The 16,350-nt window shown below is 42.4% G+C and overlaps 1 protein-coding gene across 1 annotated transcript in view; it reads left to right on the top strand.

Moving 5' to 3' along the window:
* LTBP1 (latent transforming growth factor beta binding protein 1) overlaps window positions 1-16,350 on the top strand; it is a 196,666-nt gene that overhangs the window by 47,592 nt on the left and 132,724 nt on the right. Inside the window, exon 4 of the mRNA XM_006767564.2 lies at window positions 12,706-12,808. Within this exon, the coding sequence (XP_006767627.1) occupies window positions 12,706-12,808 (103 nt within the window). The remainder of the gene's footprint in view (window positions 1-12,705; window positions 12,809-16,350) is intronic.

The following is a 16,350-nucleotide window of genomic DNA, read 5'->3' as shown; positions in this document are numbered from 1 at the left end:
CCCCTCCCTCCGCCAGCTACCAGCCTTGCTGCGATCAGAGCCTGTGGGTCACACTGTGTGAACCGAAATTGTGCGAGACCCCAGACCCAGACCCACCGCGCCAGTGAGATCCATCAATGCACCTCCCGGTGACCGGCTGTTTGGTCATTACGGCATTACAGCGTTGTGGCCACAGGCTTTTTATATATATAGATATAGACTGGAGATTCTCTTTCAACAAGACCTCTCTCTGAGACTGTGCATTTACTCTAGTAATACTGTGGCTGTATTTCAAAATTTCTTGTTTCAAAAGAATTGTTTCAGAACCAGTTTATGAGCGGCACAGAAAAGTCAGTCTTTCTTTAATCTCCTGCAGCTCCCTCATTTACTGTAGTCTCAATGAACTGGAAACTTCCTATGGTCAATTCAGCCTCCAGGGAGCAGGGGTTTGCCACCACTGAGGGTATTTAAAAGAACATGTCCTTAGCCCTGAAGAGAACTCTGAAATCCAGACAGAGGAGTTCTAAATATTTTGAACAAAGACAGAAGTGCCTTCAAGATGACCACCTTGAGGAGGACTGGTTTAGATTGTGCAAGCTTTAATGGAGTTGTTAAGAAAATGGTCTTAACATCCTGTGGCTTTGGGGCAGGCATCTTAGGAAGACAGTGTATTTTTATAAAATTGATAGCTGATAGAGAACATTCACAGTTATGGCCTTGGTTGACCTTCAGAACAACTTCAAAACAAGGAAAAGTAGGTAGTCTTGTCTCCCAGTTACCTAAGTGACACTTGAAGCTCACAGAGGTAGGGACAGACTTGTGTTGTTATTTCCAAGTCGATAGCTCTTTTTTCCATTTTGGCAAACTCACCATTCTCTGGCCCTCAGTTTCTTTACTTTACAAATAACTGGTTTGGCTGAGAGGACTACCGAGACCTCTTTTAGCTCGACAGTCCTCTGACTATGATGATTTTGACATCTTTCTTTTCCACGATCCTAGATCCCACTGATACTAACAAATGGCACCAGATCTGTGGACAGAGCAAGCTATACAAATATCAGATACAACACCTAGAATGATCTCTTAAATCCATCCTGACTTAAGAGACTTCTCTCAGAAGTCAGCACCTCCCAAAGCTTATCTTTCTCATGAGGGCGGGGCTCTTATGAGCTGAGCTCAGTGCTGGGCACAGGTGAGTAGTTAGTAAATATATGAGCGTCAGTCAGATTAGGCTCGGTTGTGCTGTAGTAACAAACACAACGAAAACTTCAGTTTTGTATGCACTAGATGTCTGCCAGGGGAGCAGGGGCCCCTGTGCTACTCACCTCTCAGGGACTCAGGCTAATGGTGGTTTCACCATGTTCCTGATGTGCTGTCTAGAGTACACAGCCTCCTCAATTCCTGCAGCAGAGGGAGAGAGGTGCTTACTGCAGGGGATACGCAGGACTTTCCCCGTAGCCCATTACACAGACTGAGTTACATGGCCCTCTCTCACTGATGGTTTTATGGCAATGTTATGGCTGAATTGTGTTCCACCTCCAAATGCATAACTTGAAGCATTAACCCCATTGCAGCTGTATTTTGAGATAGTCTGTAAGGAGGTAACTAAGATTAATGAATTAATAAGGATGGGGCCCTGAAAATAATAGGATTAGTGTTCTTTTTTAAAAAAATACATGTTTTTATTGATTTCAGAGAGAGAGAGAGATAGAAGCATCAGTGATGAGAGAGAATCGTCGATTGGCTGCCTCCTACATGCCCCCTACCAGGGATCAAGCCCAGAACCTGGGCATGTGCCCTGACAGGGTATCGAACTGTGACCTCCTGGTTCATAGGTTAATGCTCAACCACTGAACCACACTGGCCGGCGGGATTAGTGTTCTTAGGAGATACCAGGGAGCTTGCTCTCTTTGCCATGTTGAGGACACAACAAGACAATGGCCTCCTGCAAGCCAGCACGGGAGTCCTCATCCAGACGGCCCCTGATGGCATCTTGAGGTTGGACTTGACCCTCCAGAACTGTGATGAAAGGAGTGTCTGTGTTTAAGCCGCTCCCCCGCCTCAATCTGTGGTATTTTGTATGGCAGCCCAAGCTGACTAATATAGTTAGGGAGCTGGGACATGGCGGGAAGCAAGTGGTTCTTAGGTGAGCTGTAAATGTTCCTGCCAAGTGGCAGAGCAGTGGTCGAGACAGACTTGATTCCCTGCTTGCAGAGAACTAAAAAAAGCTATTAATATGATTTGTGGCATGCAGTTTTTCTATGCTACTTGCAACCAAACCACAAGTAATTATTAGTTTTGAGTTCTGTGTACTTGGATACGACACACAAAAATGGAAAGCTTAACCCAATGAGGCACGTGTTACAATGTACATAGTGCTGTGAGGCCCCACATGGTTTTTGTTCCTTTCAATATCTCTATATAGACAAAAAGGAAACGGACAGACATTGAAGTTTAATATAGAAAATGTCTTTCAATACAGTTGTAGGAATAAGCATTGGGGAAAAGAGGCCTTTATGCTCCTCATTTGGGAGTGATCTTGTTGCCATAGTAATAGTAACCATGCCTATATGCCCACCTGTATTTCCTCCCTCAACAGGAGTGTATCCTTTTAGACACATCCTTGGTAATGGAACTTAAACTTTTTTAATATTTTTACCAGTTAGCACTAGCATGTATGATGTCATTCATATTGTTTTGCTGCAAGGAGAGGCTAATAGGAATTAGCACGTCAGAAATACAGTCATGACAATACTTAGCTACTCTTTTTGCAACTTAAGAATAGCAAGACACACATGTATCACCACCTGGTAGACTTGACTATTGACATGCTCAAATCATTGTAGAGATGGATAAAATAGGCAGCCCGAATTTCATCATTTCTTTAGAAAAGATGTCAAATCAGAAGTTTCACGCTTAAGAGTTATTTCCCTTTGTGTGGCACTTTAAAACCATTTTTGTCTTGGTGTAACTTTTAAAATACCGTTTCATAAACTAAAGTAGTTGTCTGGAATTCCTTGAAGCCCATGGTTTGGCTTCAGCAGGCTTTAAACAAATACACTCTCAGAAATCGATGCGGATACATTTCCAGCAGTTAATGCCCCCGTCACAGTTGATACTTTATAAAATCAATAGCCTGAAATATCAGAAGATTAGGGTGGTACCAGGTACCCCAAACTACCTAACGTTGTTTTAATTACTCTAACAAAAGAAAGCTGGTGGATTGAAAAAACAACAACCAACCTTGCTGATGAAGAATGTTCTGCTCAAGCCAAAGCAAATTTTTTACAAGTTCTTTTAGAAAATCTGGAAGTATTTAAGCGTTTCCCTCTTCTTCTTATGAGACAATGCTTGTTAGCCTGCCAGTGCTCCATCGTACACTATTCTCCTTCATGACAACGGGCCTTTAGAACAAGTTGATCAAATAATGTTGCCGTAGCTGCATTAGTGATAGGGTTCAGAGATTTGGACCCTCTTTCTTATTGGCACACGGATATAAACATACTTAATGTTCTTGTACATGGACATTGAAGAGCTCTCAGGGGGGTTTTCAGTTTAATTTGGAGCTATAGTTGGTCCAGAGGCTAGGAGAACTCCATTTCCTCGGAAGATGGGCAAAAGTTACTTTGCCAGAGGGGAGATGTGTTTATGTCATAGCAAAAAGATTGATGATAGGAACAAAGAAGGTCTGTGACAGAGGTTTGGATTAATCCAACCCATTACATACAGTGAAAACTTTCCCCATAAGGAGCCTCATTCTTGTTTTTATTAAAGAAGTCCAAGATTTCCAAAAATGGCATTCACATCCCTCAACCAGATTCATTGTACTGAGGTTGTAACTTCTGTCTGCCAGAATCCCTGAGAGTTTTATGGCAGAACATTGGAATAAGGTACTTCTGGGTGTGGGCGGAAGCGAGCATGGCAACGGCACAGATGTCATGATTTATGGGACACTGGGCAGTATGGGTTGATTGACTCTAATGTGACTTGATAATGGTCACAGCTCAAGGCAGACAACATCTGCATCTCTGTAACCGTCTCCAATACTTTTTGATATTTTGCCTATTGATAATCTATCATCCTATATAATAAAAGGCTAATATGCAAATTGATCGAATGGCAGAATGACCAGTCACTATGATGTGCACTGACCACCAAGGGGCAGATGCTCAATGCAGGAGCTGCCCCCTGGTGGTCAGTGGGCTCCCACAGGGGGAGCGCTGCTCACCCCGAAGCCCTGAGCCCGGCTCACAGCTGGTAAGTGCAGTGAGCCTCTTCTGCCTCTGTGGCTGCGCTAAGGATGTTCGACTGACGGCATGGCAAGTGGGCCTAAGCTGTCAGTCAGACATTCCCCGAGGGCTCCCAGACTGCAAGAGGGCTCAGGCCGGGCTGAGGGACGCCCCCCTCCCCTGAGTGCACGAATCTCGTCCACAGGGCCTCTAGTTCATTATAATTAGTTATTATAACATAATCTAGAAAGGAGCCACTGAAGAGCCATAATGACTTCCAGGAAGATAGAGCTGCCTTTTTTTATGAGTATAGATTGGTAAGGAAGGGGTCGGCAAGAGGTAGGATAGAGAAGAGAAGGCCCATTCTGGACATCATTTGTCAAGTTGGTCCAGGTCAGAGCATCATGTTAGGACTAGATAACAGGTGGCATTACAGAATCTAGTGTATCAACCTGGCAGGCAGGTGACATTTAAGGAACACTGACCTTCACTGGCTTGCCATGACACAGGACACCGTTCCACCATAGCTCCCAGGATACCCTCATAGAATCATAGATTTTAGGCACATCAATGGTATTAGCAATTAGTCTATCCATAAAATTTTAATGATGAGAATGTTTAAGTCCAGAGAAGTAAGTTAATTTGCTTCATGACTTGCATTGAGTTTGTGGTTGGTGAGGACTAAAACTTAGGCTTTTTGGTTTTTACTCCATTGTTCTTTCTACTATTTCATCCTGGCTCTTAGTCCATCTCTTCTGGGGAAGGCGGATTCACAAGAAACCATGGCTATCTGTATAAGTTGTTTTGGGCTGCCATAACAATATACTATAGATTGAATGGCTTAAACAACCAAAATGTATTTTCTCCTAGTCCTGGAGATGGTCAGTCTTAAGATCAAGGTGCTGACAGATTCACTTTCTGGTAGATTTCTCTTCTTGGTTTTCAGACACTCACCTTCTTGCTGCACCCTCACCTTGGCAAAGGGAGAAAGAGCTCTGGTCTCTTCCTTTCTTTATAAGCACACTGATTCCATCACAAGGCCCCCACCCTCATGATCTCATCTAAACCTGATCACCTCCTAAAGGCCCCGCCTCCTAATACCTTCACACTAGGGGTCAGGACTTTGACATGTGAATTTGGGGGGAGGGGCACACACACACATTCAGTCTACATCACTAGCCGAACATGAAAGGACAGATATTTCTCTGGGATCTGTGTTAGGGAGTTCTATGTTCTCCAGTGTCTTATGATTGGACCATGGATGTTTACAGTGAGGAGATGCAGAGTGGGCTCCACTATTTTGGCTTCATAGTCTTGGTCTTCTGGCACCAAGACATGGTACATGACCAGGAAGATCTTGATGTTCCTAAAGTAAAATTGTCTGCTGTTTTTGAACATTGATTTTACTGGTTGAATTATTGTAATTCAGAGACACCAGGTTGTGCTTCTTGAGTAGAATTAAGATGAAATTAATATAATTACAAATCCTTCACAGCATTTATTCTCTGAGCATTTCTTTATTAGCCAGAACACTTTTGTGAAAACCTGGACATTTTAAGTAAAATTTTAAGAATACCTTATTTTTCTTATTTCTATGTCTATCTGAACTATTTATTTACATATCTCTTCTTTGTAAGTTGACTCTGGGACATTGTATGTGGAGTAACTGTTACATTCCTCGGTCCTTTGTTTGTAAATGGGGGCCCTGGAGGAAGGAGTCTAATACTGAGAGTGATTCTCATGGATGCTGACCATCTATGGCTGTTTTATGTAGAATTTGTCTCTTGTGTATTTTATCTCAGTCCTCTTGAGAGCTCTGTGAAAATGGACATTTTTAGTTCCATTATATTGAGGAGGAAGTAGGCAAAGGTTGAGAACTTTGTCCATGGTCATGTAGGTGGTAATTGGACCCATGTTGGTCCAACTTCAAAAGTTATGTCTTGTCATTTTTTCAGCTACTGTTATCTCTACACTTCCTTTTATGGGGCCCACAGGGAACATGATTGTGTGGAAAGGTCAAGTTCTCATTCATAAAGCACTAACTCTACTGAACATGGAGATGCCCGGGTGTTTGCTTTGTGTTAGAATATGTCTTGTTAAAAAAAGAGATCATTTATGTTGAACTTAAGTCCTTTCTGCTATTTGAGAATAATCAATGAGCCTTTGATAATTACTCAATTTCATTTTTTTTTGTCCTCTGATGATTACAGGTCATGTTTACCTTACATATAATTTCTCCACCCCCCCATTAATGATATACTCTATCCCAATAATTATTTTTTTTACTTTTGAGGGGAATCACCAGATATAAAAATTATACTTTTATAAAAACACTTAATCTTCTCCTCTTCTTTCTTTCTTCTTTATCAATATTTCTGTGTCTGCCATTACTTTGAAGATGCCAAATATTAAATTGGAAGCAATCCAAACCGTTTTGCTTTGGGAAAAGAAACTGGATGTTTCCCTTTCCCTGTCTCCTTTGATCCCCAACTACAAATTGAGTTGAAAGTTTGGAATACTCTCCCTGGTTCAGCTCCAGCTCATTCTCTGACTTTCCCCAATTCTTTGTATTGGGCCTGCCTTTGTCTGCCCTTCTCCTACCTACTCACCCTGGGTCCTCTCCCTGTTGGTGGTGGGCCCTGGGTGTAGCTAGAGTTGTTCTATCTCTTTGGAATCTCTTTCTCCTCAATATAGCAGTTGAGTCACTGTCTTGCTTCAGCTCTTGCCTAACCATGGTCCTGTGTACTCTTGCAAGGGTTGCAATGAATCAGCATTCTCTTCTTTCATGTATAACTTCAGTGTAATCTTTAGAGACATTTAAAGAATCTGTATGTTTTAACATTTTAAGTTTTATTTATTCCATGGTTCAGTGCCATATTCTCTTTGAGAAGACAATCTTTATTCAAACTCAAAATGTTTTATCCTTCATTGTATAATGAGAATAAAATAAAATGCTTTTTTTTATATATATGTGAGAAAGATAATTCATAAGAGTATTTCATTATGCAAATCACCAGCACTTTAACACTTTATAGATTATACTCACACTGTACACGAGCTGAGGGGATGAATGGAGCGCCAACCCACACGCTGCTTTCCAAATGCTATGACCTAGTGCAGAAAACATCCCAAAGGGTCACCTTTTTCTAGTCTCCACAGAGGGGTAAAGGCAGCCCTCCTTGATTGATATGAATCAATATTACTACAGTTCTTTGGAGTTGGGATTATTGTCATTACTAGCACAGAGAGGCTGGACTATCTGTTGAACATCTCACTGCTCATCAGAGAGAACTGGGATTTACATCCAGGTCTAATGAGTCAGTTCAGTTCTTCTTTCTCTTTCCCATGGTTGGGTCTTCCTTTCCCAGAACCTGGCCCTGTGTAAGCAAACATTCCTGGAGTGAGGATTTGTAGGTACCAGTAATTTTATGGTATGAAAATTAAATCTCCAGTATTGATCACAGCCTCTTCAAGTTATTGTTCATCTTTGAAGCAACTCCAGTGGTGAGTTTTTAATTAATAAAAATTGTAAGCCTTGATTGCCAAATAAGTTTTCGAGCTATCATTCCAGCTTATGTATTTAGAGGGAGCTCTAAAAACATCTGTAATCACAGGTTGGCCAGGAAAGTACTATGGCACTATTCCAAAATTGAGGATGAAGTCTACTGATAAGTGTTCTCAACCAGGTCAAGATTTAGAAAAGTACATAATCTTGCAGTCTGTTAATTCGTAACCACTCAACATTGAAGGTTTTTCCCAGCACAATGTAATAATTTTGTGTTATAACATGGATGTTCGTGAAGTAATTCTAATGATTCTCGAATAGCTTCACCTTCTGAGGCATGGTGCTCAAGGAGATATAACAACAGGGTCAAAGTGTCATTTTCATGCACCCAGTTTTCTAAGAATCATGGTCACTGTACTGGTTAATCAGGGTCAGGAGTATCTCTACTTGTGTGTGTTTTTTTACTTTTCCATATAGTTTGCATGATCCTGTAGGAGAAGGCTCAGACTGGAGTGAGCATCTCTGGAGCTGTTGATGAGTGAGGAAGTAAGACAAAAGAGGTGTTTAGGAGTGCATCTGACATGGTCCTGTTATAGATGTGAGAGCAACAGAGGTACTTGAGGTTGGCTCTAGTGTCTACTAATTTACATTTCCTAAATCATATATATATAAAATCAGTATACAGTATATTGAACATAGAACCCTAGACCTGGCATACACCATAGAAGTCATCTGCTTTATATTCTGAGCATTCCTGAGAGGTGTTCACTCAGTCTGTGCTCCGAGTGAAGGTGTCAGTATCTTCCATTGTTGAGGGGCATTAAATGTTGAAATGGTTTCCTGCTTAATGAGTTGGGTCCTCTCTTCCTGTGACTTGCAGCCGCAAGTCCTACTAATAGGACTTGTAACTAGTCTTACTTCATCATGTAACTAGCTTCATGAAACACATTTTAACATATATGAACTCTGTCATCATGGCTACAGGTAGTGTTTATTTTTTCTACTTCCTTTAATTGGTACCCACGGGGCATGGTTGCCAGAACCTGTGGTAAATGTTTCCCTCTATGTCCCGCGTGGTTCAGGGTTCAGGATCTGGAAGAGGAGCCGCACACAAATGAAAGAGAAGAGACAAGAGATAATTTGGGAATATTGGGGGGCCAGGCTGGTAAGTCCAACTCGAGGGGAAGGACTTCCTCCTGTGCTCAAGCCTCTCCAAGCTTTTATTGGTATGGGATACACCCATAGCCCTTAGGCAGGGAGGTTCCAGTGACACACAGACTATTTTATCAATAAGGATTTACATGAGGAAAGGTGGGGAGGTTGCTTCAGCTACCATTATCTGGATTAACAAAGGTGGTGCACAGCTCTGACATTTGCTAGGACCTCAGAAGTCACCAGCCTTCCTGGTTCTCTGTCTGAACCTCTCTGCTAGTGAAGACAATAGGCGGTTTCTCACAAGAACCTTCATTGTTCCCTTTGCACTGCTCTACATGGGTCATGCATTTGCAGAATCCTAGCATGGGTGTGTGGACTCAGTGTCCCCTAACCTGCAGCATGGAGTGGTGTGAATTTTGGGGGGAGCTATAGCGCATTGCCCCTTTGACAGGATAGAATTTTCTTTCTGACTTGAAATAGCTGAACATTGGGTTGTAAGTGTAGCACGCTTCTCCTGGATTGCTTATGCACATGGTATGCCGTGAAATGAGAGACTGGCTTTCTTTGAAAATGTGGTGAATGATTCACATAGGAGAAATTCCACTTGTGTTTTTCACTTGTAAAACTCACCTCAATCTGGGCATATAAATGTAGTTAGGCAGAATCAGTCTGTGTCCATGTAATTATGTCTCATGGAGAAGCAGAATCCTCCCGTCTGAGAGGAGACTTTGAATTCCAGCATCCTCTTCTATGTGGCCTCTCCCATGTGGCCTTTCGGCATGGAGGAGAGAAGATCCTTTCTCTGCCTTCATTTCCTCTAACTATTTCCCACATCCAGGGAGGACCTATGGTATTGGGTCGTCTCGTGCGAGAGCCCTGAGCATGGCCACAAAGATTTCTCGGGTGGAGTTTCTGGCCACATGTTGAAAGCTCTTCATAGCTCAAACACTAAAGGGGTACATACCTAGAACCTAGTGCCTTGTTGTAAGCCTGCCTTCATCCCTTGTAGCCTGTTCTCATGCTGTGCAGACCCAGTTTGGGGAAGAAACACAGTGTCTGGTACCACCTACACGGCCGTTTATTTCATCAATTTGGAAGGCTTGTGCTGCTCTTGGCTGTGGACCTGCAAAAACAAAGCCCTGGGATAAAGCGGCCCGAGTCCTGTAACGAAAACCTGGTACCTTTTGTGAGGCCCGGTAGAGAGACATGATTTATTTTCGTCATACCAAGTCAAACATTCTGGGAATCCAATGTGAAAATTGGATTTTAACTGCTACTAAATGTTTGAGCATATAAAATCAGTGAGTGCTGAGAGTTTTGCATGATGAAGAGAAGAACCCGAAGAGCCTGATACAAGAGTGATCAACATGTGATGTGCACTGGTGTCTCGCATAAGTCTGATGGACAAAACTGGAAAGACAGCAGATCGCCACAGTGGAGACTGCTGTGTCCTTTTTTAAAATATTTTTTTCAATTACAGTTTGTATTCAATATTCTGTTGTATTAGTCTCAGGTGCACAGCTTGGTGGTTAGACAGTCGTATACTTCATGAAGTGTTCCCCCCTGGTATGTCAAGTACCCACCCAGCACCATACGTAGTTATTACAGTATATTGACTATATTCCCTAATGCTCTAGCTAAATCCCGGTGACTGTGTTGTAACTACCAGTTTGTACTTCTCAATCCCTTCACCTTTTCTTAACATGACCATTGTGTTCCTAGTCGTATGCCTGGAGCATGGCTGCCTCTTTCTTCATCCTTGCCTTGCATTTCACATGGCAGCCTCTGAGATTAAACTGAAGGAGTCTGGGTACTACTTCAATCAGCCAGTCTGTGGTTTTCCTCTCTCACGTTCTCCATTTGTTCATGTGTTCTCTCTCCCATTTATTGCTTGAAGTATTACAAAGAGTATTACATTTGTCTCCTCCCCCCCCCCCCCCACCCCCCCCCCCCCCCCCCCCCCCCATGTTCCAGCTTTGGAGCGCACACAACATCCTGCCAGAATCATTAAAAACCACAAACAAACACACAACCTAATGACTTCAAAGCTATGATATAACTGAAAATTCATGAACTGGGCTGGGCCACCTCTGGTTTCATTTTTCAATTTGGTCACTTAGCGCCTCAGTCAGAATGCAGCATGCCCGGACCCATGGGAAAGAACACTGTCCCTGGAGGCTGCCAGGTGACCGTGTCTACTCCCTGCTGCCTTTGGAAGGCACACCACCTGCCCGACTTGCTGCCACAGTGTCCTGCTCACTGGCCTCTGTGCGTTGGCTGATTTCCATTGCTTTTCACAGAAAGGTGGGGTGGATGTGCACTGGGTGGATGTGCACTGGGTGGATGGCAACTGGTCCCTCCCTCCCTCCCTCCCTCTTTGCATCTCTCTCTCCCTCCCTCAAGCATTTATTGAGCATTTGCAATGTGCACTGTGCACTGGAATATAAAGGTAAATAAGATACGTCTACATTCAAGTAAAATGCATTGCAGAGACTGTGGGACTGTGAGAAAAGTGCCGGAGGAATGAGGAGGGAGGAACTTGCTAAAACTGAGGAGACATGAGGCTTCCCGTGACGGTTACTCAGAGTTGGGGCTCATGAAATAAGAAAGTTTCTCTGGGCAAAGGAAAAAGGGAGGGCCATCAGAAAGAGAAGGCACAGCTTTCGGAAAGACAGCTTAGAAAACTGTAGTCTTTTAGGAAGCCTAAAGCATGGGTGTAGAGAGGTGAAGCGGGGCAGAGAGAAAGTCAGAAAAGCTGTCTTAGGCAGGAATAGGAAGGACCTTCTTTGTCAGGCCAGGGCGTTTGCAGCCTTCAGACAGTGGGAGTCACTGCCGGTGTGTCATCCGTGGAGGAATGTGATCAGATTTGTCTTTGGAAAGATGACTCTTGAAACCGCTAGAGGATTTTGTGGAGGCTGAGGCAGATGAAGGCCATGGACTGACCCCTGAGATGTGGGCTTAGCCTGCACAGTAGGGGTGGAGTAATCCTCCCTGCACAGCTGCCCTCAGGCTCGGCACACAGAGCAGGGCCTGCTTTCCTAGACCTTCCCAACCTTACTGAGTTGGTTTCTCTTCAGACCTCTGACTTCCTGTGGTTGACCAAGGTCATGAGATGCATCTTCCCTGACTTCCTGTGGTTGACCCAGGTCATGAGATGGATCTTTACATTGGGCAGCTCCAGTTGGTCAGTGACCTCCGAGCCCTGCTCTTCTGCCTCCTGGTCTCGTTTAAACCTGCCAGTGTCTTCCTAGCTTGGCCGACCTCCTAGGTCAGTCCGCTTGGCTGCCTGGCGCCTTCGCCACTGCTGGAGCTGTGAGAGCTGATCTGGCTCAGCCAGTGAGCATTTCGTGTATTGTCCTTTCTGTTCTTTCCCTGCCCGGGCCTTGGGGTTACAGGGAGACCAACAGCCCCTTGTAGATGGGATCTGTGCCACATTCTCAAGGTTTACACACCTACCCTGCCCTTGGAGTGCCGTTTCCTGATGATCCGCTGATAGTTGAAACTAAAATTTTAAAGGTTTATGTTGATCTTTTACATTTTCAGGTTCTAGTAAGAGAAAAAAGGGCTTGGAAACGTAAGTTTTATAGAGCGCTCTGAACAATCACACATTCTCATAAGACCAGCAATGCCAGGAAGCTCTAGAAATACGCCTGTTCATTTCCGTGTGGTCTTGACTCCGTCATGGTGTTCTGTTTTGAAGTTTTAGAGGTGTTTTTCCCCTCTCTAACTCTGTTGATAACAACATGACTTTTATAATGTGGCTGAAGCTCAGCAGTGCTCTAGAATGGGGCGTCCTGCACTCAATTAACCTGCGTATTTCACACCCCATCATTGCAGTGTGGCAAAGCGCTCCCTGGCCTCTCCAAGCAGGAGGACTGCTGTGGAACCGTGGGGACCTCCTGGGGCTTTCACAAATGCCAGAAATGCCCCAAGAAGCCATGTAAGTGACATGTCCTCTTTCCTTTGCAGGTTAATGTTGCACATCTGTTTCCTTACGATCACTGTTTTAATGGTAGGGCATTCAACTTTCAAAGAACTCTCATTGAATTGTAGAACATCGTGCAAAACTTTGCACTTCCAGAAACCTTACAGGTCTGAGAAAAGTTTTTTTTTGTGTGTGGGTTTTTTTTGTGTGTGTGTGTTTTTAAAAAATATATTTTTATTGATTTCAGAGAGGAAAGGAGGGGGAGAGATAGATAGGAACATCATTAATTAGAGAGAATCATTGATTGGCCACCTCCTGCATGCCCCCTACTGGGGTTTGAGCCACAATCCAGGCATGTGCTCTGACAGGGAATCAAACCGCAACCGCCTGGTTCACAGGTCGATGTCCAACCATCTGAGCCATCTGAGCCACTTTCTGACCCCATTCTGTTTTTTTTTTTAATAAGTACAGCTATGAGTTGCCTCCTTCACTCAGATTGCATATTTTGTAAAATGTCTTTTAAGAGGTGATATGCTAAATAAAACAGGGTCTCTTTTCTTAGGTGAAGAGAAAACAGGATAGCTTTTAAGATGATAATGACATGTTTCAAATCCTATAAAAAGTCAGTGCAGTTGTGATTTCTTAGGTTAAATTTCTTAAATGAAGTTTTTATTAACAGACATAACTGCTGTTGTAGTTTTATGTTATACTCTAACTTTTCAAAATTCACTTAAAAAGAAAAAAGCTCAAATGAAGAAATGATTGTAAAAAAGCAAGTGATAGTAACTAGGACCCAGTACTCTCCCCTTTTCTTCTTGCTCATGCTTCTATACTATCGCAGTTCTCGGTCAAATGACCGTTGACACCCACATGCTTTGATTATTCTATAAAATCTGTTCTTTGGAACCTATTGATTAGAATAAGTCCAGAATCACATCTTTCTGTTACCTTTTCCCCAAATATAGTTTTTATTTTTAGTTTCTGTATGTAGCGTTAATTCCGGAAAACTGATTTTTAATACTTTTTTAGAAAAACAAAGGTAACTTGTTTCAAGTGGAGTGTTTTTACACTTACTCATCTCGTTTTTGCCAAGGAAGGGAGTGATACTTTTCTCAGTCATCTTTTTTTGCTTTGTATAACTGAAGAGTTTTGTAAGTTTTTTTAAAAAATATTTTACTCTTCAAGGAATTTCCCATTTGCTTCAATTGAGTAATTTTTATTTGATTTGGTTGATATTCTCAAATGCTTTCAAAACCTCTCTGTTAAGTCTAGAATCTGCCACCTTGAAATCACTGTGGCTCCTTATGTCTGTCTTATAAACTATTCTCCCATCATAATAACTTGTTTTAAATAATTGTCTCTCATTTAGACTTCCTTATCTCTCAAACTTGTGTGTTTTCTAAATCTCCAAAAGTTAATTTCACTTAGTATCACTGTTCTGTTGATATTACTGTCTTCTTTTAGAGGACCAATTTGTGGAAACAGCCACTGAAGTTTCTAATAACTTTCATTTAGGGAAAATGTCACATAAATAAGGACATTGAGTACTGCACGGATGTCCCCAGTAGACTTTCTAGGCTTATTCAAAAATGATGGCCAATGTGGATTTCCAGAAAGTGGGTTGAATGTGATGGTCCCTCTTCACTGAAAGACCTATCTTTTGCTTAGTTTCTTCTCTCTTCTCTATTTTCCACACTCCAAGGTTGCAATCAGGGGTAACGGGAATCATAGGGTTTTTTTTTGCTTTTTTATTCCTAACTTCCACTCCTGACCTTTTGAATTGTGCCATCTGGGTGTAAATTCATCTACTTCATATGGTTTTGATAGCTCTATATTTTAATGTTGATAATAAGTTAGATAGAATGTGAAAATACGTACAAAGTTGCTAACGCTTTTAACTAAAGGCTGATGAAATGAATTCAGATGTTGACTCATTTAATGTATAAAATTAAAGAGATTGATTCACTTGGGGATGGGCAGTGTGGATTATGAATGGAGTAAACCATTAGCATCTCGACATTCACTTCGTTTGTGCCTAAGTGACTCACTCCCAAGAAACACTCTGGGGGTCACATTCTTCCTGTGCCATTTAGAAACTTTCCTTTCCTGGGTTGGTACTACTCTGTAAATCATACCCCTTTTGGAAGAGAACAGACTTTCCGTGGCTTTATATGCTATGGTTTTGTGTTCCATGTCTTTTTTTTTTTTTCACTCAAAATAGTCGAAACCTCAGTTTTCAAATGGCTTTTATTTAATGTTTGAAGTTTTTGTTTAGCCACATACAAAAATACCTTTCACTGTGGATCAGTTTTTACTGTGAAACTTTAAATTCTAAATTTGCAGGGGATTTCCTTAAATAGTCTGTAATCTATTAAAAAATGTACGAAGCATGAGCAAGTCGCTTGTCCCTTAAGAGATTTTAGAAGAAAATGAACATTGAATCCTAAGCTTAGGAAGACTTCAGGAGATCCTTTGCTCCGCCCCCTGCCTTTGCCTCTCTTTTACCTTTGAACTGTTCACGGACAGAGCGCCCACGATCTCTGTAGGCAGTCTGCTCCACAAGGCTTTACTGTATGGGAGAGGACTAGACATACAGTCAAGGAGGTAAACTGGGCAGCTCCACCCACGCCGACCTCTCCCTTCTCTTTCCTCACCAATCTCAGATTCCTCACTCTATCCATTTTCTAGCATTTGAAGGATCTGAAGATGGGGGAAATATGGCAATGACAGAAAATGAAGGAGGAGAGGAACAACATTAGTACATGCTCACCCTGTTCCACTGGTGCTGAGAATGCAAAATAATTTTATTTTCCATAAGAAGATTTATTTTTTACTTCAGCTTTCCTTTTTCACTCCTTCTTCAGGCCTTTTTAGTAGCCTAACCTATTTTGATTATGGCCCGTTTCCTATTGTTCATTATCTTTTTAATGAAGAATACTTTATTTCAGGAAAGAACAGTGACGTGTCATTGAGTGAGTGCTTTATCAGGCACCCGTTGCAGGCATTTGCATACATTATCTCTAAACTCCACAACACCCCTGCCGTGGTCCACAGAGGTGGTGTTCGCATTGCGCGGAGCTGCCATTTGGAGCCCAGGAAGCTTTGTTTCCCAAGGTCGCAGCTCTATTGCTGGGCAGAACTTAGGTCTCCCTGGTTCCAGAAATGACGCTGTTTCAACTGTGGTTTCACTTTACAGTGTCAGATTTCAGCGAGTAGGGTTTTGGTAAATGGGTGACTGCAGCATTCATATCATTGATGAGTTTTCCGAGTGATAAATACATACAACGGATCCCAGCTTCTTCTCACCTCCTGTTCTTTTCAGATTTCATATTAGTAAGAATCAATCAGCTCGTAAGTAGAATATACGACCCTGCAATTAAAGCAAACATATGATTCATTGTGTAAACAGGGGCACTTTTGAGAGTGCAATGGAGTGCTGTTCATGAACTTTGCTAGAACATCAGGCATAACTCAGGAGTGTCCCAGGCAGACTAGCTTGTAGTCACCCAAACCCACAATAGGAAATTCAAGCGCCTGTAGCAGTCACTCGGGAGGAA

The sequence above is a fragment of the Myotis davidii genome, unplaced genomic scaffold (genome assembly GCF_000327345.1).
Source record: "Myotis davidii unplaced genomic scaffold, ASM32734v1 scaffold238, whole genome shotgun sequence".
Lineage (NCBI taxonomy): Eukaryota > Metazoa > Chordata > Mammalia > Chiroptera > Vespertilionidae > Myotis > Myotis davidii.
Note: the sequence above shows the minus strand (reverse complement) of the source record. Positions and strands in the feature narration are given on the sequence as shown.